The sequence below is a fragment of the Silene latifolia genome, chromosome 4, assembly GCF_048544455.1.
Source record: "Silene latifolia isolate original U9 population chromosome 4, ASM4854445v1, whole genome shotgun sequence".
Classification (NCBI taxonomy): Eukaryota; Viridiplantae; Streptophyta; class Magnoliopsida; order Caryophyllales; family Caryophyllaceae; genus Silene; species Silene latifolia.
Window position 1 is genome coordinate 15,059,975 of NC_133529.1, and position 23,968 is coordinate 15,083,942.

Sequence of the window (23,968 nt, forward strand, 5' to 3'; positions counted from 1 at the left end):
TACCTCTTTCCAGTTCCGAATCAAAATCATCCCATTTCTGCTGCCACTCTTGCCTCTTATCCAAAGCCCAGTGTCGTACTTCTTGTCTTACCATAGAGAGCTTTCTTGCAACTTGGAAAGTCGGCGTTCCACGAAATCGTCGTTTCCAGACTTCTTTGATAATAGAAATACACTCATCATACTCCAAAACCCATGCATCCACTTTATAAGGCTTGTTACTTTTATTTCTTGTGAGATGTAAATCCAACTCTATTGGTGCATGATCCGATATTTGTATAGGAAAATGTTTTATTCCCGTCTCCGGAAATAGCATAAACCAATCCTTAGAACCAAGCGCTTTATCAAGCCTTTCGTAAACTCGTTTTTGCCCTTTGCGATTATTACACCAAGTGTATCGTGGCCCTTTAAAAGGGATGTCCACCAATTGGTTATTGATCTTCCATTTATTGAACTCCACTGCCCCACTAATAGGTCTTGTATTTAAACTTAGTTTATCACTTCCATACTCGACTTGATTAAAGTCTCCAAAGACAAGGAACGGATGTACAAGCGTAGCTAAACAATCCTCCAAATCATCAAGCACCGAACTTCGCAAATGAAAAGATGGAGCACCATAAAAAAGCACCAAGTACCACAACCGACCATTACATTTTTCTACTAATAATACGATAAAATTATTACAAGTCAAAATGGGACGTAACTTGGCCTCATGCCTCCATCCTACCCAAAGCCCCCCCGAGCTTCCATTGGCATCAATGCCTACAAAATTATGGAAACCAAACTGCCTAAACAAAGGAGAGATACAACTAACATTACATTTAGTTTCAACCAAAAAAAGAAAATCATAATACTTAGAACTTATAAGCGCCCTTATCTTTGGAATTGTCGGGGCGAGCGCATTATTAAGCCCCCGACAATTCCACATCAGCCCATTCATGACGAACCAGGAGGTTGATTTGGTCCAACCTCCGCAAAACCACCAGTGTTACTAGCCTGCGACGAATCAGTTGAAACCTCAATCTCCATGTCAGTGACCGCCACCCTGAATCCTCCAGCTCCCACTGTAACAAGCACCTGGAATTCACCACCCAAGCATCTCTTTTTGGCTAGCTGAGAGAGATACTTCTTAGCACTGTCAATGGATTCAACAACCTCTCCAGGAACCAAACCATCATTAATCTCTGAGCAGCATTTTCTCTTCCTCGCAAAGAACAACAAAGATCCCTATAGTCTCCTCCCACACTAGGCTTGTGATAATGACCGCTAAACCCATCAAGCCATCGAAAGACTAGCAGACTTTCTTACCATCATCCATCAAAGCAATTAACTTGGCGAGAAGGAGTCCCATAAGACGGGACATCAAAGAGCTTTACTTTCTTCAACGCTCGAACCTTCACCAAAGATCTAACGAGTAAATATGGCCACCTTTCACAGCTGTCCAGATTTCTTTTAATGGCTTAACAACAGCCAATTGTGCTTCCAATTCTTTATCCTTCCTAATAATAGCAGCAAGAATAACTGAAAGTACCACCTCAATCTCCTCACCTTGAACATCAGCCACTACACCTCCCTCCACAGATTGAGGAAGGCCATTGAGACACAGATCAGTATTAACTTCAGTCCCAGTCACTTCTTCCATATGTTCAGAACTTGTCAAAAGATTAATGGCAGAACTGTGATGAAAAAGAGAAGACTCATTAGAAGGAGTCCTCCCATCCCCTGGTTCAATCATCCAGCTACTAGGGTACGAGTCAGTTTCCCCTTCCTCCTCAAAAAACTCCTCCTCACTATCAGAACTTATAACAATAGCATTATTTGGGCTATTACCAGCCACATCAGGCACCATGGGGTCCAAGATACCTCCCACCGGAACATTATTCTCACCCAACACAACCTCTGGAAAATGGTAAGTAATTGGAATTCCCCCCGGTGGTGGATCAAAAGTCTGATTATATCCACGATCATCATCAAGAACCCTTGCCCATTCAATGTCACTCTCAACACGGTTTAAAATTGCCTCTTGTAATCTTAGGTCACGATCCAAAGTCCTCCTTTGAGGACCATGACCAGCATAAACAACATAAGGATCATTAACTTGCACCTGCTGTAACAATCCTGGAACACCAGCAAGCTGTTCCCCTGAACCCTCAAAATCCTCCCCTGCACTGAAATACATTTCCTGATTTGCATTACTCCCCTCCCCTACTAACCAGCCACCCGCCCCTAACCTCCTTCCCTGCGGCTGACCCTGTACCCCACCACTACCCTCACCCCCTCTCCAATAGTCCCATTTAACCCAGTTGCAGCAGTCCCATCCACCCCAGTATTCATAATCCCCTGACCACCATCAACATCAGCACCTCCTTCTCCCATAACCACATCCTGCCCCCGTCCTTGCAGATTTTCATGACCTTGCTGTTGACCATTTCCTCCCTGATGGACACCTCCCTCCCCTCCCAAGTGAACAGCTCCAAAGCCTACGTTAAACACCACAGGTCCAGCAAAAGGTTGAGCTGTGACCGCAAAACTCATGCCCGGCAAAACTCTACCACCAGGAGTAGTCCCCAAACCAAAGTCCACCGCCCTTTCTCTTGAATGTCTCCCTGGATTTTCAGAAGCCCGACGTCTATCTCCCAAATGCAGTCTAGAGGAGATATACCGGGTAGTAGATGGTGTTGCCCTCAAATCCATATTAAACATAGTGTGATTCCTATTCGCCTGGAAAACCACAAACCCTCTTTCAACTGATCTATCCAACATGTGATTCACAGATGACACCACTGACATCATGTTCTCACGGCACTGTGAACCCTTATGCCCCACCTTACCACACCTAATGCAGTATTTAAAGACCTCTTCATATTTAAATTGAACCCACAAAAGATGACCAGCATCCATGGCCAGAAAGAACCCCGGCATCAATGGCTCATTAAGCTTTAAACAGACCCTTAACCTAAGATAATCATTCCTAGGAAGAATTTCAAAAGGTTCGACATTGTAATGATGACTCAAGAGTTTGCCTGCCACATGAGCCACATGCATATTCAAGCATTCAAAAGGCAGACCACAAACCCTCACCCAAAGTTCAGCATACGGAAAACGAACTGTTCTAGGTATGGTATCCGGGTACCATTTAGCAAGCACCATTAAAGCTCCATCAAAGGTAACAGTACTCCTAGCCAGGAGTCCCTCAAGATCAGTAGCACTCTCACAATGAAATACATATATCTCCCCCATCCTAAAAACCGTAATTTTTCCATCAGTACTCCATTTCTTCCTAATCATATCATTGACTAAATCATCCTCAAACAATCTGTAGTCCACTAAAAACCCCAGTCAACAATTTCCCCAAAATTCCCTGGATCGCCCCAACTCAGCAGGATCCACATTAATAACCCCTCCAGACCTCGGAAACCTCCAAAGGTTTGCATGCAATGGATTGTTAGGGTTAAAATCAGCATTCTGATATGGTTGATGATAATTTTGATGGTGATAGATGTTCTGATGAACATCAGCATCATTTCTCTCATTATTGCCAAAACGCCCAAACTGAGCTTCAAAATCCATTGGAAAAAGGTTTGATTTTTTTGTTGATGATTGATTTTTATTAGTCGGATGATTATTAAACTTGAAAAAGGAAGATGATGATTTGAATTTTGATGGTGAAAACTTCCCCATCTTAACGCCTTATATAGAAAAAATGGAAACCCTAATGCATGCAAACAGAAAGGTTATCCGTTCATCTCCCCCAATCCCGTCAAAAGCTTCAAATTTTGATTGGGGTAGCTTGCAAAGGCAGCTCAAGGCACCTCAAACGCCAATCAAATGATCTGCTCAGTAATGATTATAATATTAAAGAAAGTTTTTTGGAATTAAAAAGCAATTGATTAAGACTAAACAGGAGCTGTTATCCAATTAGAAGCATTTAATAAGATAAGGTTTAAATATAATAATCGATTAACTAATAAATACAGAGGTAAGTAATGATTGTTGAAATTTTTGAGATAAATTTTTGAAGATATGTCAGAACAAATCTAGGGTTCTTCAAAAGCCCAATAGAAGATGAAGGAAGTTGCAGAGATTTTTGTTGTTTTTTATTTTTTGGAAAAAAAAAGATAAGCATGAGCTCTCATAAAACGAGAGAAAAAGCTCTCTCTAGGTTAGAGAGAGAAAGTTGGATTTTCTCGAATTCCGGATAGTCAGTTTGATAGTGTGTAAAAACTTCTTTTACATCTTGCAATAAAAAATGATAAACACACGGAGTAATTTTTTATAAAGGACGGTTAAGATTGTGTTTTCAAATGTTTGTGACTACAATATGTATAAGACCATGATATTTTAAACATGTCGGTTATTATTATGAAAATATAATCTAGTTACCAAGTAAAACTAATAGGAGTAGTGAATTCTTATACATAGTAATCTGTATTTATTTTAGGTTATTATTATGAAAATATAATCTAGTTATTATCAAATAAAACTATTTGTTATATTAGTGCGGATAATTAAGTAAAGCAACACATAATTTACAATGTAGTAGTAACAATTATATAAAACCGTTTTATAGAAGAATTCTCGAATGATGAGAGAGATGAGAGGCAAACAAGTGGACTAACCTATTACGATATAAACGGAGCAAGCAACATCATCCTAAATCACCACCTAAACGGGTCAAACTAATCGGCCCAATAACATCTAAAACCCACTTTCCAAAAACCACCGCTCCTAATATAAAACCGTTTTACACGAGAATTTCCGTAAAACGGATTTCTAATAACAAAATCATAACAATCACAATTCACCAATTACTTGGCTTTCTATTTCCGCGCTTCTTTCTACATTATACTTCAATCCAGCTATTCGTTAGGGTTTCGTTTTACTCTCAATCCTCTTTCAATGGCGAATCATTCTAATCTCGACGACGTAATTTTCTTTCATTCTACTGTTTGTCAGTGGCGGAACTAGAGGGCTAGCAATTCGTGTTTGTTTATTTTGATTGCATTTATTATTGTTTTGTTTTTGGCATTTGCGATTGAATTTATCTAATTTGGTGTTATTCGATTCAGGATGATGATTTTGGGGCCGATTTCGTTGAAAATAATAGCAATCGACGCTCAGGTTTTGTTTTTCAGCTGATTGGTTATTCAATTGGCAATGTTTATGTGGGGTTTTATATGTTTGATGAATGAAGTGTTTGTTTTTGTGTTTTAGGGAGTAAGCGGAGCTTTGGGGAGCTTGATGACGATGAAGACGATATTTTTGGGTCGAAAAAGGTCTCTATTTGCATTAAGTATTGTCTTTTTACATGTAATTAGTGTTCTGGACTATATGCTTTTGCTTGAAACCGGTACTTAGTATTGCGAATCGTCTAAAATTTTGATTACATTTTGGTTTAGTGTTATTGTTGATACTTGAGAGGACTTACGGGTGCAAATTGCGTGGTTGTCAATTGCCATTGTTTTACATAGGTAGTCTTGGTCTATATGCTGAATTAAGAACTTATTGTAAGGAATGGATTTATTGGGCAGCTCGTGGGCTCAAAGAGTAGCATTTAGGTTAATAATACATCTTTTTTCTTTCGTGAGAATTATTTTAATAAAACGTAAAGAATCTGTTGAGTTAGAGGGAATATGACTTCTGATTGTAACCCCAACACCACTGATTTCCAGATGTTTTGTTTAGTGACAAAGCTGTACTACATGGAGTAATAGGCAAGTTTCTAAGTCGTGTTTGGACTTTTGGCGAGGAAGTGATGTTAGTTGGGGTGGGAGTTGGTGACATGACTTTGATGCTAGTGGTGAGGTCTGTGCAAGTTGGTTCGTTATTATGAGCTACCTCCATAATAGTAGTGCTCTTCGTCTACAAAGGCACCTATATTTTTTCAAGTGAGTGTTTTGAATCTTTAGTTCCTTTGTGTAAATTATTTGTATCTTCTGTTTAGGCAAAATCTGAATTGGAAGAGATGGCTCCTGGTGTGGCAACGGGAATGATATTGTCCCTTCGTGAGAGGTAATTTTGTCTGAAGAATTTGGTCAGTTGAATTGTTGTTATGTTATTAACGCACTAACTTGTTTGCTTTCCTTCATTAGTCTTGAGAAGTCCAAGGATGACCTGGAAAAGTGTAAAGTATGTCTTATGCTTACTTGTCCCAGTAATGTTTTCTTTCGTTCCGTCTCTGTTTAGTAATGTTTTCTTTTTGTCTTTCTTTTTCTCCTTTGTTTAGAGTCTTGACAGTCTTCAACGAGCTGTGTGAGAGTCTATAGTAAAATCTATGAAAATATATAGCTGATGTATTAGGATTTAGGCAGGAGTGACAAATGTATTTATACAGCTTCTTTTTAGGCAAACTATAATAGTTTGATATGATAGAGACGGTGGAAGTAGTGTCTATGTAGATTGAGTGTTACTTGTAATTAACTCCTAAGGGATAAGAATATGGCTTATTACACGGTGAATGATATGTTAGAAGAGCTATAACCCTATATTGACTCTTGTTTTTCATTAATCAATCGGGTTTTCATCTTTAGAAAGGCTGACCATAAAGATCGGTATCGGGAAGAGTCTTTCTAAAGTATCATAAGTTTATTTAGTATATTCTTGCTGATCATTCATATTCGTTGGTTTTGTTTCAGATGGAACTGGAAACTGCGAAGTCTGAAATTCAGAAATGGCATTCTTCGTTCCAGAATGAGTCTTTCATACCTGCTGGAACTAGTCCAGGTTAGTTTCTTCGTCAATGTCTGTTCTTTTTCTAGTTGCATGATTTCTGTTCATTGACTTCATTCAACTGCTCATCTGCAGCTACTTGTTGCTATTGTTTGACTTACATACCTTCTTGTTTTGGTAGAACCTAAAATGGTTGTCAATTATGCTCTGAACTTGAGGTCATCTGAGAAGTCACTGAAAGAGCAGGTATGTGTGGGATCTCTAACTTTTTTCCAACCTATCCTGGATGTTCGAACTTTGATTAACAACCTTCATATTATCAGCTAGAAAAAGCAAAGAAAAAAGAAGCTGCTTTTATTGTTACTTTTGCCAAGCGAGAGCAAGAAGTAGCAGAATTGAAGGTAAGCCAGACGAAGCTATTTAATGTTCTAAAATCAGGAGTTTTTTTTGTTTTATTAAAAGAACGTTGGTTTATCTCTTTCATCATAGCTTCATTATAGAGTTTCTCCTCATGAATAAGTTAACATTATCTGCATTATATGACTAGTTGCTCATATGTTACTTATTTCAAATTGCAGGCAGCAATTCGAGAATTAAGAGCACAACTGAAACCCATATCTATGCAGGTATCTTGAGATTTTTTTTATCTCTCTGTCTCCTCCCTTTTCCCCCTTTCTCTCAGGTTGTAGAATGATCCTTACAAGTGGGAGCTGTTGATGTTATCTTTGCCAATTGTTAGAGCTCTCTGCCTCTTTGAACAAAATCCGACTGTTAATACATTATCTCCCTTTGAGCTACTAAAGATAAAATGTACGGAGTATCTGGCTTGGCTTGACAGTGCTCTTTGTTCCTCTTTCGTTTGACCAACATGATCTCTTGACTGGTGCACAAATTGTTGAAAACACTAATACTCGAGCCATTTCTTAAAGGGTGCCAGCATCATCTTACGATTCATTTCAGAAACAAAATCTGGATCACAAAGTCGAGACATGGGTTTGAAATAGTAATAGAAGGTCTTTTGTTCTTTGGACTACAAGCTTGGTTCTGATATTTGGTACAACTAATTAGTAATTACTAATTACTAGAGAAAGAAAAAGGGGCGGGACATGGGAGGCATATCTGATGTAGAGACTGAGAGTTGTTTCGTACATATGATTATGAAGATCATTGATTATTAGACATTACCGGTTGTAGATTGTAGGTTAGCTGGTTTATGTTATTAACATGATCTTGTTTCGAACCTCTAATTATTCTGTGTGCATAATATTTGTACGTGTTTCCCTGACAGACAAGAAGATTTCTCTTAGATCCTGCTATACATGAGGAGTTCACTAGATTGAAGGTTTGTCTTTGTGACCCTTGCTTCTTGTGATACAAAAATTATATTAATTGTTAGTCGAATACTTTTGGCGAATTCTCTGTTGATATGGAATCTGCTTGATCATGAATTGAGATTGAAATTTTTTATGTGGACTTAAAATTCATATATGAATTTGGCTATCATTTAGAATAAAACTCCGTATGTCACAGCATGATCTGTTTAATTTCGAACTTTATGTTTGAGCTAATTTTATTTGAAGCGTATCATGTATGGAGTACATGTTGAAATGTGCCAGTTTAAACTTTAGAGAGTTGTATGTATATTTTCATTTGCTGTATTGTGAAAAGTGGCAACAAAAGAGTGTCAGTTATGTAAAACTGGTTGTGATTTGTCAAGCCCAAAGATTTTTTAATTTTTTTTTGTTAGTTCTTTTATTATTTGCTGCTAATAGATTAGCTCTTTTAAGTATCGTTACAATGTAGAGATCCTAGAGTCCTAGGCTTGAGCAAGGGCATATGGTGGCAAAAAAAACACCTCATAACTTGGTTGATTTTCAGAATTATGAACACCAAATCCTAGTATCTCTTCAAGTTTCATAAATACCCACACGTAATCCGAGGGTGGTTTTTAAATGATTTAGAAGTGTTTGAAGTTTTAGATTCAACTGATCAACAACGATTCCTTCAACCTGAATTACAGCTATTTGTGTGCAAGGATTTAACATTTCATTTTAGAATTGCACTCTGTGGGCGACTTGTATCTCAGTTATGCAGCTTCTTACGGCTTGGTTATATTCTCTTATCTCAGAATCTTGTTGAAGAAAAGGAGAAAAAAGTGAAGGAGTTGCAAGATAACATTAATGCCGTTAATTTTCAACCAACTAGCAAGATGGGGAAACAGCTGATTGCTAGGTGTAAGACCTTGCAAATAGAGAATGAGGAGATAGGCAATCAAGCTTCTGAAGGGAAGGTGTGTTATATAGCTCTATCATATCTAAGTTTCCATTTTTAACATGACCGTGTTCTGTAGGCTGTAGCTAGGTGGATAGTTTTCTTATTTTCTATGAGAAAGCATTCTAGACGCTTCCTTGATAGGAATGACTCTCTTCCCCTTGTCTGACCGTCTAAATCAGTTAATTTATGCTGATCTATGTTAGAATATAATGCTTGTGTCTATAATCTGTGTAGCTCTCCCTTGTAATTTATGGACCTAGAGTAGTACTCCAGTAGTCCTTGAAAATATTGAAAAGAAATTCTATTGGTTAAATCCTTTTTTTTTTTTTTTGCTGACAGGTGTTAGAATTGTCTATGAAACTTGGTTTACAAAAATCTCAAAATGCAGAGTTAAGGAATCAGTTTGAAGGTCAGTTCTCTACTAATATTCATATACTTTTATCCAAATTACGAACTTCATCTTATGGTGTGTATTTCTATGGACTTAAATTTATTTTGTACCAACGTATATCTATGGCACACCATATTAGTTAACTTAAGACATTCCTTGAAAATACATGTGGTTAAAAAGACCTTTCCCTAATTCCCTTCATATGTGCTCTTTTTTAATCCCAATTCCCAACTGCCCCACTCTCAAATAAAGTTTCATCTGTTGTATACAAGGGCAGCACTATTGCTGATATTTTATTTTGTAACTTCATCTTCAAATGATTATTTTGTAATTTCATTTTCAGATAATTATTTTGCAACTTCATAGTCCCTAAAGTCCTGATCCTTAAAAAGGGATTATTGAAAATATTCAGTCTCATGCCTCATCCATCTAGTGTAGTAGTGGGTATCTGGGGAGAGTAATATTGAGCTTAGATTGTGCTCTAATCTTGGAGAGTGCTTTTAAATTCCCCTGGGTTCTTATAGTTTGTTTGAGATGAAGGGTTCGCTTGGAATGAGAGTAATTTTTACTGGAGTAATAGAGCTTGAATGAACTAAAAAGTGGAGGAAAGAGATAGAGATTGGAGAGTTCGCTTGGAATGAGAGTAATTATTAAGAGCTTAAATGAACTAAAAGTGGAGGAAAGTGATGGACCTCACCTCCTCTTTCCATCGTCCACAAACCACCAATCTCCTTCCATTTCTTATTGTTTTAGCCTCTATCACTCCAGTAATAATTACTCTTATCCAAGCGAGCCCTAAGGGACATTTGTCACGGTGAGATACTATCTGAGTTGATGCTCTCTCACCCACTTTTTTTTCACTTTGAGCTGTATTGCTATTTAATTCAGCTAGAGAAGTATCTCTGAAAATGAAGCAATTCAATCCAATTTTTTCGGACTTTTTGAGTTCAATTGCTAATGCCGAAGCATTTTGTCATTGTTTTGTGTTTTTTTTACATCTACCTGCTATTTGAATTTATTTTGTCAATGCTTCACCAATAAGGATCTAATTTCTCCAACTAGCGTGTTTGCTGCCATCTTCTAATTGCTGCTTCTTTTTTCTTTTTCTTTTTGCAGGGCTTCTTAAAAATGTGGACGTCCTGACAAGTGATGCTGACAGATCTAACGAGATGGTAATTTCTTTTGCTTTTGCATATTGATTGTTTCGGAGCTTCTGAGGACTTATCTCAACGGAAATTGGATTTTATGAAACTTTAGTTACTTTACCCGTATGAAAAACACGCAGACGTTTCCAAATGACATTAAGATGTACGGAGTAAAAAATTTGTATAGAGATTAGTTCAACAGACTGCTATTTGATTAGGTAGGGAGGGAAATTGAGCTGAAGGATGTAGGGATGGGCCAGTCTCATGTCTCACTGGCCTCCTCGCCACCTTTCCATTGTGCGAGGATAGAGTTTTACTGTAATAAGATGTTAATGTTTCTGAGCAATTGCCTTTTGCAGATAGCAATCTTACAAGAGAAGTTAGAAGAACGAGATGCGGAAATCAATAGACTGAAGCACGAGCTACAACTGAGAAATGAGGTCGATCAAGTGATGACCGATCCAGCTCCCATAATTAATGACGAACCAGTCTCTGCTGAGGCCACACAGGCACAGCAAGCCTGAAGAAGGCTATTATTACGTTAGTTATGTCTAATGTCTGTTTCCGAGATTAGTAGAATGTATTATGCACATTACTCTTGGGGTTCGTTTAGATACTAAAAGAGGGGAGGAAGGCGAGGGAAGTGAAAGAAAGCGGTTAAATTTGTCATCCCTCTGAGTCTTTCATACATTGGAGGGATTCTTATTTAACCCTTCCTTCGTAGGCATGGTAGCTAAACATTAGTCTGTAATATTTAATGTCTAGGAAATAAACCTTTCTCAAATGAATTCTGTTGTCTCATTTCCATGTATATTGTTGTCTCATTTCCATGTATATTTGTCTATTACTCTGTAATTTTAGATTTTTGGTTATTTAAAAGGGAATGTTTTAAGACTGCCATATCGACTCACCTCAGACTCTATTTTTCCACATCACTTTTTTTTTTTACAAAAAGAAATGACACATGTCTACTAATTGGATAATTTTTCTTTAAAGTGGAGTCAAAACTCACCCAAAATCTCAAGTTGAGTCTTGGATTTATAAGACTCAACTTAATACTTTGTTAAGACTTTGGTAGATTATTGGTAATCTTAAGACTTATCAAAGTCTTGTCTCAAGACTACGAATAATCTTACCTTATCCTCATCAAGCTGCCACTTGATGTTGCTAAAAACTTGTCCTTACAATTATAATTAGAACCCAAAAGTTGTAAATTCATAGCAACAGGTAAAGAATAATTGCTATCAGGAATTAATTTATTAGCATTAACACAGTAAGTCGTTAACGACGGTAGAACTATTAGAAATTTAGAAGTAAACAGGATTTAAAGCCTAATTACGTCATGATCGATAACATCCATAACTTCCCACGTACAATCATCATAACAAATTACGGAGTACTATCTAATTCCGCAGCTAATGGAGATTTCAAAAGTACTATCAATAACTGAAATAATCAAAAGCTAGTTTTAGCCCGCATAGATCAAGTTTGGATCAACAAAAAATGTCTTTGAACTTAACTAGAGCGCCTGAGACAACTTTCCTTCAATTAACCAGATTGCTTGGGACTGCTGGGTTGAGGAGCCTGCAAGCCTCCGCTTCCCTATGCTCGTCTTCTGCACTACGCCCATGACCCTCCCATGCATCCACTGCCTTTTGCTGGAACTCTATTGCAACGGGATAGTTGTCATTGAATAACAAGCTTTTAAGTGTACAGATTTAGGGCAAAGTTTCATAAACTGATTCCATACTGTGTTTTTTTTTTTACAATAATAGCTACTATCTTAATTCTCAACATAAGCAGTCAATATTAAATCCGATATGTAAAATTTGTTCACATCGTCAACATGAGAAAAATAGGTTTTCAGATATTCAAGTTGAGTTACCTAGTTTTATGCCACTCGTTCTTTAGGATAATGGAAGGGGATGCCCCAACTACCTTAAGAACCCTGAGGGAAACTGTTTTTTTATGCCATTCGTTCTTTAAGATAATATTTTACATGATTGTTTCCGTAGCTTGTATAACAGAATGAAATGTTAGGTCTGAGAACAGGTTCTTCAGACTTACTAGATGTGTATTTGCATCTATAACAATCATTATTTCCCTCATTTTCAAGTAGCACTCCCTTCCACTTCAGTAAAGAATCATCATTGACTATTTAGGGAGGGGGTAGATAATCTGAATGTCTTACTCTCTTGCCTCAATTTAGTTTTTGGCAGATTCATTGAAGATGGACGCTCAATTAAGTATTTGTACTGTTTCAACAAACGCAGGATTGTTAACTGTCTTTTGGGGCTGCATATGTTTCCAGTCAAAAGTCGATGAAAAGCAAGCTTCTACAGGTATATGGGTGTTTGCTCTGTGCTACTTCTAACGACGACCAGAAACACTGTTATATATTAGAATCTGTATCTCTCGCCTCCTATTACCCTCAAGAGTCACACCTCAGATCTACACACTGACTAGTGTAACCGGGACCAATGGAGCACAGCCACATTTCCAAATCCTGGAATAGAATAGCAGGACATATAATACTAAATCACCATCTTAGATGAATAATTCTTCTACATTATTGCTTTTCATTTCCATTGATTAAATCCCTCTGAACAATCCCAGCAGAGGCAGCGTCTAAGCACATATTATAACAACTAAAAGCTCTGATCCGACATCCAAAACATGTAATATAAAAAGATGCAATATAACAAAATGATCACGGAGATATTACATAATATAATAGTGAACGCTGCCTCCAAATGACTAAAAAATCATTATAGAAGATCATTAGAGCTCAAATCTAATACCAAAGCTAGTCTTTAGCAACCCCAAAGGAGCAGTTAGCGAAAGCAATTGGTAAACGAGCTAGTAGAGAAAAACTAGTCAAGAAGATAACTAAACAGCTTAACACACTTACTTGAGCTGAGGATTCAAACATACAGAAGAATAACAAGGTAAATAGTCCTATGGATCAGTTAACAAGGTAGAGATAGAGAAAGAATTCGAAAGTCAAGTATGCAATTTGAATACAATTGGTCAAAAATAAAGCTGAAGAGTTTGTTTGAATCAAGCACATATGTGTTGTGTATAACTCCCGAAAACTCGGGCGATCAGGTCCATAGCTACAATGTCATTTCTAATAGAACAAAATCGCAACATTAATTTCATTTTTACAATGTTTCCATTTCCAAGAAATAACCAGAGATAACAAAGTGCACATAAGATTGAAAAATAACCATCATAAACCACTTAATAAAAAATCCCCTAAATAAGTGAACATATCAAGGATGACCGGACATATATTTACCTTTTCATGGCAGCATATGCATTTCAGAGGTTTTGGCATGTGTGGATGGACTCGTTGTGATGAGGGTCAAGAGAAAAATCCAGAATGTCCTTAGCAACAACAGCCATTTCTGCCACCTCCTCCGGTCTCTCCAACTCCAAATAAGCTCTGCCCAATTTCTTACACATATACCCTACTCCTAAATGCTTACACCCATAGCTCTCTTTCACAATTTCAGCCCCCCTCTCCAAATAGGGTTTAGCTTCTGTCACCTTACCCGTCAACAAAAGTAGGGATCCTATCCTGCTCAATACACTCCCTTTTGAATATTGTTCTTCGGGTAAATTCTCTAACAAAGTGACTGCTCTCATTAACAAAGAAATTGCCATTTCAAAATCATTCATAATCTCATACTGATCTGCCATCGTTATATACGCAACAACAACCTCCAACGGATTTGCTTTTTCCTCTTTATCAAGGACATTACAAGCAATTACGAAACACCTCTTAGCCTCCTCAAAATTGTCCTGATGAACCAAGGCCTTACCCATTGTCATCAAAATAAAAGGATTCTCACCATCCTCCTCCACCGCCTTCTCATGCTCCTTCAGGGCATTCACAGCATACTCATACCTCCCAAGAGCAATATACACATTAGCATAATCAATAACAGAACGAATCAAATCAGACCTACACCTATCTCCCTTAAAATTCCTTCGTGCCTGCTCATTCATCTCGAACGCCTTCGCATAATCCTCCATCCCAGCATAAATAACCCCAAGAAGCCGTCTTTCATGATCAACATCCCAATGGATATCATACGCCTTCTTACAATACAACAACCCATCCTTAAAGTTCTTCATCATGACACACAGTTCAGCGAAATCCCTATTAGCTTTACCAAACCGCAACATATCCCTAGTAGGATCACCATACCGCTCGAATCTATCCATCCCCATTAAAAACTTCTTAATCACCAAACTTTTCCGCAAATAATCCACAGCCTCGTTAATCCTACCCATACCAACAACAACATTAACTAACTCCATATAAACAGCATGAAGTGTAATCTTTACAGATTTAACACCATACTCATACTTACAATCATCCTCTAACCTATCCAATATATTTTTCGCTCTATTAAGAAAACCTAATGCATCATCAAACTTACTTAAACTACGATTAGTAGAACCCAAAAGTAGTAAATTCATAGCAACAGCTAAACAACATTTATTTTCTTCAGCATTATCCAAAAGAGCTAATGATTTATTCGCAATAGATAGAATCTTTTGAGGATCCTCACCTTCTTTATCAAGTTCAAAGCCTATAGTCAAGCAAGCTGCACCAAGTTCTCCTTCATCAAACTTATCCTCCATATACGTTATAAAATGTCCAAGCATTTCCCTATGCGTAAATGCCGCCTTTGCCTCCTTAACAGCATCCTGAATTAGTGACCTATTCTTCTTGATTTTATAATATATGGTATTTTCAACATAATATGGAGTACGTTCAACATAATATACATAATATGGAGTACTTCCAACATGGGTACTATAATTTTGAGATGGGTTTTTGTGAAATTGATGGGTTTTGAAGGGTTTGGAGAATAAACCATAGGAATTTGAGCAGGGATTTAGGTTTTGAATTGGGGATTTAGAAATTGATGATGATGATGAACAAATTGTGAATTGTGGGGTGAAATTCCCAGAAATTGATGTTGATGAAGTTGTGATTTTGGAGGATGAAATTAATTTGGTCGATAATCTCTTCATTTTGATTTTGATTTTGGAAATTGATGATGATGATGATGATGAACGAGTATTACTGCCTAAACCCCTAAACCCTTTTTTCAAGACCAACTCGAATATTTTCTAGTTTTCCAAAAACTCTGGACTCGATTCATGTAATTGAGTCGGAATTGGGCCCGAATAAAACCCCAAATTTATTTCCGGCTTGTCTCATTAAAGGCTGATACTATTCTTCACAAGCTGAATAGCGATAGTGTCCTTCTCATAATATCGTAATGTAGTTGCTCATTTATGGACGGGTTTTACTCTTTCATGGACTTTTTTTCATTATTTTTCCATAGTATGTCATTTGCCTACAAACCAAAAAAAAACTCTCTCTAATTCTCTCCTCACAAAATTAATCAAATCCACAGAATGAATCAAATCCGTCAAATTAAATGTAACAGCCCCAAATTTTACCGACCAAAACGATAAACTAGAGATGGAAAATTCACGGCTGTCACTCCACACTTAGCTTAAAATGCCAAGTGCAAGGTAAATACAGAGTCAATCTTAAAAAAAAAAACAAAATACATATCTCAAAACTTTATCAAATAATCAAAACGTTGCAGCGGAAGACTTAAGTCTTACAAAATCTAAAACAATAAATATAATTCAAATCCAACAATATTATAAAATTATAAATAGATTAAAACGGAGTCTTTATTCAAATCCTTCCACGCTCGTACTAATCCCCGGATCCAATATGCACCCATGCAGCATCTCAAGCATCTCAATTGTACCTATCAACTGTACCCAAAACATAAGTAGGTACAGGTTCCAGTGGGGGAACAACCCAAAACATAAGGACGTCAGCAAAAGCTGAGTTTTGAGAAAATAAGAAGAAATGATAAATTCACAATAGAACAATATTATAAACTTTACAAGCTCCAAAAACAGTTAGAAAGAATTATATTCCAAAACCAACATATTGTAAATCCAATACCAATTATTAAATCGTTAAAAGTCCATAACTTTCACCACCTGTGTGCCAAGGTCCTACCCTTGACACGGTCTAGAGGTATCACCTGTGCTTGGTCAGACTTATAAGAATGCGCATCTCTCACATTTGGGCGTCGGAGGATGAGGCCGCCAAAGGAGAAAGTCTAACCCCTAGCGAGTGGGGCGGTCAAACCCCACCCAAATGGAACTCGGGCCAAGAGTTGATTTTTGGGACGTAATCCCAGGGACGTCTCGACGCACCTTAAAACTCGCTAGACCAATGTAACTCCCCAGTCCGCTACATAATCACCAAGACGGCTTGCGCCAAATAATTTCCAACTGGTGACCCATGGTCACATAGAACAATATTTAAAAATTCAGAAAAGCTAATATAAATCCATCGTTGCCAAAAGTATATAAAAACTCTTTAAATGTTAAACCAAACATGCTCTTAATTTTAAAAAGGGTAAAAGTCCTTACCTCTCAAGACGATCAATCCAAGCTAGCTTAATCCAAAAATTCCTTTACTTCAAATCCGCAAGCTACAAGTTACACAAGTTACCTAATTACTACACCATTCACAAATGAGAGTAACTCCAATTTATTACACGACACACTACTACATAAGAATGCTCAAAACACTCGTAATGTCTCATTTATGCTCTCTGCTAAATTAATCTATACCCAAAAGAGGCTCCACTCCAACTGCCATCACCAGCCAATGTCAATTTAAACAAAATACCAAAGCCAAACTCCAATGTACGTGATGATAAGATCCAAGGTCAAAAAGATTAAACTCGTCCATATAATCAAGACTCAGATGTTATGAACTCTCAAATTAATGCCAAGTTGTAAAATAATTACTCTTAGAGATCCATTATGAGTGTATTAGCTACAGACATGATATTCTAAGCACACTATGTCCACCATATTAATCACATAAAAACCCCTTTGACAAACTATCAGTACAAATATTGAAATATGGTTTCATTCAACTGCCATAACAAACCTTTACAACCTAAGATCTCCATAAAAGTGAAGTTCTCGCCAACTCATATCCATATTAAATTAGCACCTCTACCTAGTCTATCTCACCAAAGAGATTAATCAAAAGAGAAGAATGTAACTACTATCAGATACTAATTAATAGTATAGGCAGAGTCCCTAACTTCCACTTATAATCAACACACCGTATTGGCCGTTACTGTTGTTCTCTTATCAGACCCGAATTCGACATTAACGCACTCAAAACATCATATAATCGCCCTTATGTTCAAACTGAATAAGGACCCATTCATTTGTCTCCAAGGCTCCCTCGGCTCCATTAAACTGACATTGAAGCAACTCAACTTGTCCGACTTAAACACGCAATTAATATACAGCCCCGGGTAGATTTTGACAAGGAAATATATTTAAGAACAAATCATAAATCTATTTATAACAAAAATTGAGTAGCACACATACTTACTGTTTATATAAAGCAAGTGAGAAGAATTGAGATGATCAAAAATCCGGTCAGAGTATCGAAATCAACAGCGTGCAGCCAGAGGAAACGGCAGATGGAAAATAAAAGGGAAAAGGAAGAAAGGGATATGTGGTGATAGAGGCAGAGATTCTAAAGTAGTATAATAATGAGCAGAACATGTGGAGGATCGGTAAATAGGGTTTTAAGAATTATTATTTTTTTTTTTTTTTTCCGTCATCAGCTGGGTTTAATTAAACCAAATTGAGTTCGGGCTTTTAAAATAATTGTCGATCACGAATATTCCAAAACCGAGTTATTTTCAAAAGTTCAAAACACATTTATTCCCCATAATAAAATGTAGCTATAAGATTTACAAATTCCCAAAATTTAAAACCAAACTAAAATAAGAGTAACGCCCTATAAATAAATCGGAAAATTAACGGGGTGTTACATTAAACAATTACGGATGCTATTCTCGTATCGATCAAGTAATCATTCTAATTCTTAATTTTATTAATTTTATTATACAAACTAAGATATTGATTTACACTAATAAATTAGGGTTTGTTTAAACCGTTGCCGGCGTTAGGATGAGGGATGGCGGCCATTGGGCAGAGGCACGGCATCCGTCGGCTGTTGTGGCGGTGACGCTGTCGTCTTCAGCATTGAACTTTCCCTTGTCATGGTTGTTTTTCGAGTCCTTGCTCTGCGACAATGCTTGGTTCACAAATCACAAAACTTACATACCCATCTGATTTCTTCATCATCGGTCGTCATTTTTGACTGATTCAAGCAGTAACTAGGAAAGACATTGGGTGCATGTGATTGGTAATCAACATTATTGCTTAGCTATATATTTTAGAATTTTGATCTGTTAAACATACTGACTAACCAAACTACTCGGTACTCTCTATCGATTATCTGCAGAAATGAAATACAGTAAGGATGGGAGTTATTCATGAATAAAGAAAGACGGTTAAAAATGATATGGGAGTTGAAATAAAAGGGGTAAAATGGTCATATTCGTCCATGATAGAGTAAAACTCGTCCATGAATGAGCAACACCCTATCATAAGTGGGAGGGCAAGTGCGGTGTTTCATTTAATTATCACTTAATTTGCCACTTGCATATTGTGAGACGGACATTATCCGTCTTCAGCTTGTGACGAATAGTGTATGTCTTCAATGAGAATTTGTGTTTTTTTAATTGTCTAAAAATATACACTCTATTTTTTAGAGGGCTGGTTTTCATCGTCGGCGTTATAGTAACTATCGTTGACGTTTTCATTCCAAAAGACGATAATGCCCTTTTGTACATTACTCTCATTTATCTCTCTAAAAAAATCTCTCTAGTTCCACAAAAAAACCAACTACATTTTGATCTCCCATCTACATTAAACCAATAAAAAATGTTAGAAATTAACGCACATCAACTAGAAAACTTAGATAATTTAAAAAATCGGCAAATTAACGTATTAAACACGTTTATTTTTAAAAAATAAACTAGCCACAGACTAATGTTGAGATTCAACAATCGACTATGCACCAAACATGAAGACTCAACGATCGACCATGGACGAATGTTAAATCCCAATGTGTAACCATGGTGCCACGTTGAATTCCAACGTTTCACCATGGCATCCACATTGAGTTCCAACGTTGCTTCATGGCCAGCCAACCCAACAATCCTTCGACAAACCCAATCGAAAACGAAATACATCAATTCAATTCAATAACCAAATCTGAGTCATATAATCGATTAACAGCAACAATAAGGGAAAAATACAATTATAAACAATTTAATTTCAAAGTTAACTTCAATTTTTATACTAATTTAACCAAAAAAAACACTGACCTAGGACGTTTGGTGGCAGTGGTTTTGGTGGCGACGTGGCGGTGGTGGCGTACCGGCGTGGCAATGGTGGTGGAAGAGGAGGTGGTTATTTTTTAGGGTTTTTGGAATTAGAGAGAATTTGGGTTTGTTAGTGAGATGGCATCGGAACCCCCTAGAACTGTCGGCGCCCGTTCCAGCCTCAACCATGAGTCTGCTCATCATCAACCTTCAACCTCCCTCTACTTCCTTCTCCCGCCTACACGACCCTCCCTCTTTCGCTCCCTCGCCAGCCAACGACTGGCCACACTTCCTCGACATCAGCCCTGTGGTCTCTCAACACCAGGTGGCCACCACCGATTCCCACAAATAATTTTCACACAATCCCCAAATCTATAAAATATTATTAAAATGCTACCCTAAAATGACCAATTAAGTCCACGTAGACAATGCCATGTAGGATAAAAAAAGCCGCGTAGACATTCATAATTTATAATTAATATTGACATTTTAATTAAATTTTTTGTGATAAAACATGTTAATAAAATTTATAATTTATAATTAAATTTTTGTAATGAAACACATTAATAAATTAATTAAAACTTTTCATATTACCTAACACCTACCATTTTTATTAACATTTTTTCCTATTTAATTCATTTTTTTTTAATTAAACATGGTAATAAATTGATTAAAACTCTTCATAGTACTTAACACCCACCAAATTAATAAAAAAAATTCCTATTTAATTAATTTTTATAATATAATATGTTAATAAATTGATTAAAACTCTTTATATTACTTAATAGTTAACACCCATAATTTTCATTAACATTTTTTCATATATAATTCACCTCTTGAGTTTCTCGGCAATCAATTATCTAATTAAATAATACCACAAAATAAATTAAAAATAAAATTAAAATATTGGAATTTATGGTTGTATAATGGCTATAAAACTTATAATACCTATAATAGTTTCTGTCTATAAAATTTTATTAAAAGGCTAACCTAAAAAATGTGACATGGCAAGTTTAGTTGTAATGTGGAAACTTTTAATGAGACATGATAAAAAAAAAAAAAAAAAAAAAAAAAAAAGTGAAATGGATAACCAATTTAAGAAAATTAAAAAATATAAGGTAAAAAAATTTAAAAAATCACTACTACAAATCCAGGCAACTACAACGCCCCTTTAACAACGAATATTCACGAAAATCACAATAAACGTTGTAGAATGCATGGCGCGAATTTTACTAAAATCAATTACAACGGGTATGGTTATAAAAACCGTTGTTATTAGTTTTAACAACGGGTCACACATGAGGAACCGTTGTTAATAATTTGGCGCAAAATTGGCGCAAAGTTAGTGAAAAGTAATAACAACGGTTATTTTTGAAACCCGTTGTTAAACCTTATTTAACAACGGGTGTTTTCTACAACCGTTGTTAAAACATATTTCACAACGGTTGTTGTTTAATAACCGTTGTCAATACCTTCCATACTATAAACCACACAAACACAAGTCTCTTGACCACAAAACACAAACCTTAATACACAAACACAAACCCAAAGAAGAAGACCAAACACAAACACAAAACACACACTTTCTCATCGTCTCTTTCTCTCTTTCTCATCGCCGCTTTATCTTCTCGCCGTCACTGTTGATTTCATCGTCTCTTTACGTACGTCAGTAATTATCGGGTTTGTTTCATCGTCATTATTTTATTGTTCTAATTATTTCATTTCAATGTATGTGTTTTTATCGACCATTAGGTTCCGTTCAAAGATCTCGCTAATTATTTCATTTCCATGTATGTGTTTCCTATTATTTCATTTCCATCTTCTTTTGCGTCCTTCAAGACGGATCGAGCATGTTTTAGCGATTAGGGTTTGGAGAATATATTGAGATAATGGAAATGCATGTTAGTTGAGATAATGCAATGTATTTATATTAATGTGTGGGTTGAGTTGTTTTTTAATTAATATATATGTTAGGAAGTTGTGCCATATATGTTAGGAAGTTGTGCCATAATCAGATCTTGATGATGAATGATAGATCTATGGAGTTGAAAAAATGGAAGCAAATCAAACAAGCATAACTCAACACTTTCAAAATGATCATTTCATTTAATTTTAAACCAAATACATTACAAAGAATTATCGAAATCAAAAGATGTATAATAAGTTTTAACAACCCGGTTAAGCGTAAAAAACGCTTCTCAACTCCGCCACCAATCACGCCACTGGTATACCGCTAACTTCCGGTCATTGGCTTCATATTTTGCAATAACAGATTGAATATATGCAAGGACACGACTTGCATGTGGAGATAAGGTTGGAAGAGTACCACTCAACATATCTCTGGTCGCGAGCCAAGTCATGAGTATCAGCCGACGAGGGTATGAAGATGATGATGATGATGAGGCTTTGTTGACAAGCCGGACGGCTTCACGCCTCTTAATCCAATAATTCCGTTGATGTTCAAGGGATGCTTTGATTAATGGGTGTTGATCGTGAAGCCGGCGAGAACCTTCCCATCATCTTCAATCGTTTGTGTAAGCCATTCTTCGTTGTTGATAAAATTAGGGTTCATTGCCATGTTGTTTCAATTAATGAATGTTAGTAAAGGATGCTTTAATATGTTAGTAAAGGATGCTTTAATATTTATAGCTAGTAATATTTAATTTATTTATTTTTTTATTTTTTAAGAACAAACAACAACGGTTATTTATAAATAACCCGTTGTTATAACTTTCCCCCCAAAATTGAGTCACACTTTCCACAACGGGTTTTTATACTTAAAACCGTTGTTAATATTTTTAACAACGGTTTCCTTAAAAAAAACCAACCGTTGTTAAAACCTTTTACAACGGACGCTTTAACAACGTCCGCTTTTTTATATAACAACGGTTTTTGACCGTTGTTATAGGTTGTATCTGTAGTAGTGAATATAAGGTATAACACAAAAAAGAAAGAAAAAAAAATGGTAAACTATTGATCTCCTCTCATAATTTTTGTTATTTATTTATCTTATTTATTTTACCATTATTTCTTTTATTTAATGAAATAACCTTTTAACTTTCCTTTCATCATTACTATATATACTCCGTATTTATGTACTATATTTTTTTTATTTTTGTTTCATTCATAAAATTTTGAGAGAATTTGTAATAGAATTTTTTTTATATATTACTATTATATTCACCCTAATTTTCAATTTTATTCAAAAAAATAGCACCTAAAGTATACATAGAAAAGTAAACCAATTGTTTCATTTTTTATTTTTCTTATGTTTTGTATTAATTTGTTATTATTTTTTGTGTTTGTATTAATATTGCTGGAGAATGAATTTCCAACTTTATTCAAAAAATTGGTAGGTAAGGTATAGCTAAAGAACTAAATTAATTATTTCGCTTTTTATTTTTATTATGTTTTGGATTAATTAGAATCTTATTAGTTATATTTTTGTGTTTATATTAATATTGCAGAAGAATGAATTTTCAACTTTATTCAAAAAATTGGTAGGTAAACTATATATAGAGAACTAGATTAATTAATTCACTTTTTATTTTTATTATGTTTTGAATTAACTAGAATTTTATTAGTTATTTTTGTGTGTGTGTGTGTGTGTGTGTGTGTGTGTGTGTGTGTGTGTGTGTGTGTGTGTGTGTGTTTGTATTAATATTATAGGAGGATTACATACTCACATATGACATATCAATAACAATCCACGAAATTCGAAATAATGGCTATGGATCTTCCTTACAGATTTTTTCTTGGTTTGGATGACTCTTTCATTTTTGTCGGTTTTTCTTTTTTCTACAATGGTGTATTTGAAATATCGAATGGTAGCAAATCTTTAATAAGTTGTTGACATGTTGTTACATTATTGTCCTTCACTCTTTCCTACACTTGAGTCTCTTTTGTAACACTTATGTTCTATTTATATTTTGTCAAACAGGTTATAAATCAAATTGCTTAGCCAAATTGTTAAAGTACGATGCACATATGTCAATTTTATCTTATCATAGTGTTATAATATGTATAAATAGTAATTAATTAGAAACTGATTCTTATTCTCCAATTCATTGTCCCAATTCCAATGTTTTCAACTTTCAAGCCTTTAAATCATTTTTGGTTTCTATCAAATATACTATTCTATAACTCACAATATTTTTTGGATAAAT

The 23,968-nt window shown here is 35.9% G+C and overlaps 2 protein-coding genes and 1 long non-coding RNA gene across 4 annotated transcripts; 1 reads left to right on the forward strand and 2 right to left on the reverse strand.

Annotated features, from left to right (window-relative positions):
* Positions 1 to 4,759: 4,759 nt before the first annotated feature.
* On the forward strand, positions 4,760 to 11,376 carry LOC141653077 (FKBP12-interacting protein of 37 kDa-like). Its single transcript, XM_074460718.1, has 14 exons — positions 4,760 to 4,923; positions 5,067 to 5,118; positions 5,212 to 5,273; positions 5,942 to 6,009; positions 6,090 to 6,126; positions 6,633 to 6,720; positions 6,848 to 6,912; positions 6,990 to 7,067; positions 7,245 to 7,292; positions 7,955 to 8,008; positions 8,795 to 8,956; positions 9,280 to 9,349; positions 10,448 to 10,503; positions 10,836 to 11,376. The coding sequence occupies exons 1-14, from the start codon at positions 4,897 to 4,899 to the stop codon at positions 10,998 to 11,000; spliced, it is 1,032 nt and encodes a 343-aa protein (XP_074316819.1). The 5' UTR covers positions 4,760 to 4,896; the 3' UTR covers positions 11,001 to 11,376.
* Positions 11,377 to 11,704: 328 nt separating this feature from the next.
* Positions 11,705 to 15,656, reverse strand: LOC141653074 (protein KINESIN LIGHT CHAIN-RELATED 2-like). Its single transcript, XM_074460715.1, has 2 exons — positions 13,778 to 15,656; positions 11,705 to 12,159 (listed from the first exon to the last, which is right to left on the reverse strand). Exon 1 carries the CDS (start codon positions 15,526 to 15,528, stop codon positions 13,801 to 13,803), a length of 1,728 nt encoding a protein of 575 aa, XP_074316816.1. The 5' UTR covers positions 15,529 to 15,656; the 3' UTR covers positions 11,705 to 12,159; positions 13,778 to 13,800.
* A 405-nt stretch (positions 15,657 to 16,061) lies between these two features.
* Positions 16,062 to 18,396, reverse strand: LOC141652103 (uncharacterized). 2 transcript variants are annotated; one of them, XR_012546971.1, is made up of 3 exons: positions 17,950 to 18,396; positions 16,966 to 17,027; positions 16,062 to 16,293 (listed from the first exon to the last, which is right to left on the reverse strand). It is a non-coding gene; the product is annotated as an uncharacterized LOC141652103 (long non-coding RNA). The 2 variants fall into 2 exon arrangements; XR_012546970.1 differs by having other exon boundaries at positions 17,954 to 18,393.
* Positions 18,397 to 23,968: the final 5,572 nt, after the last annotated feature.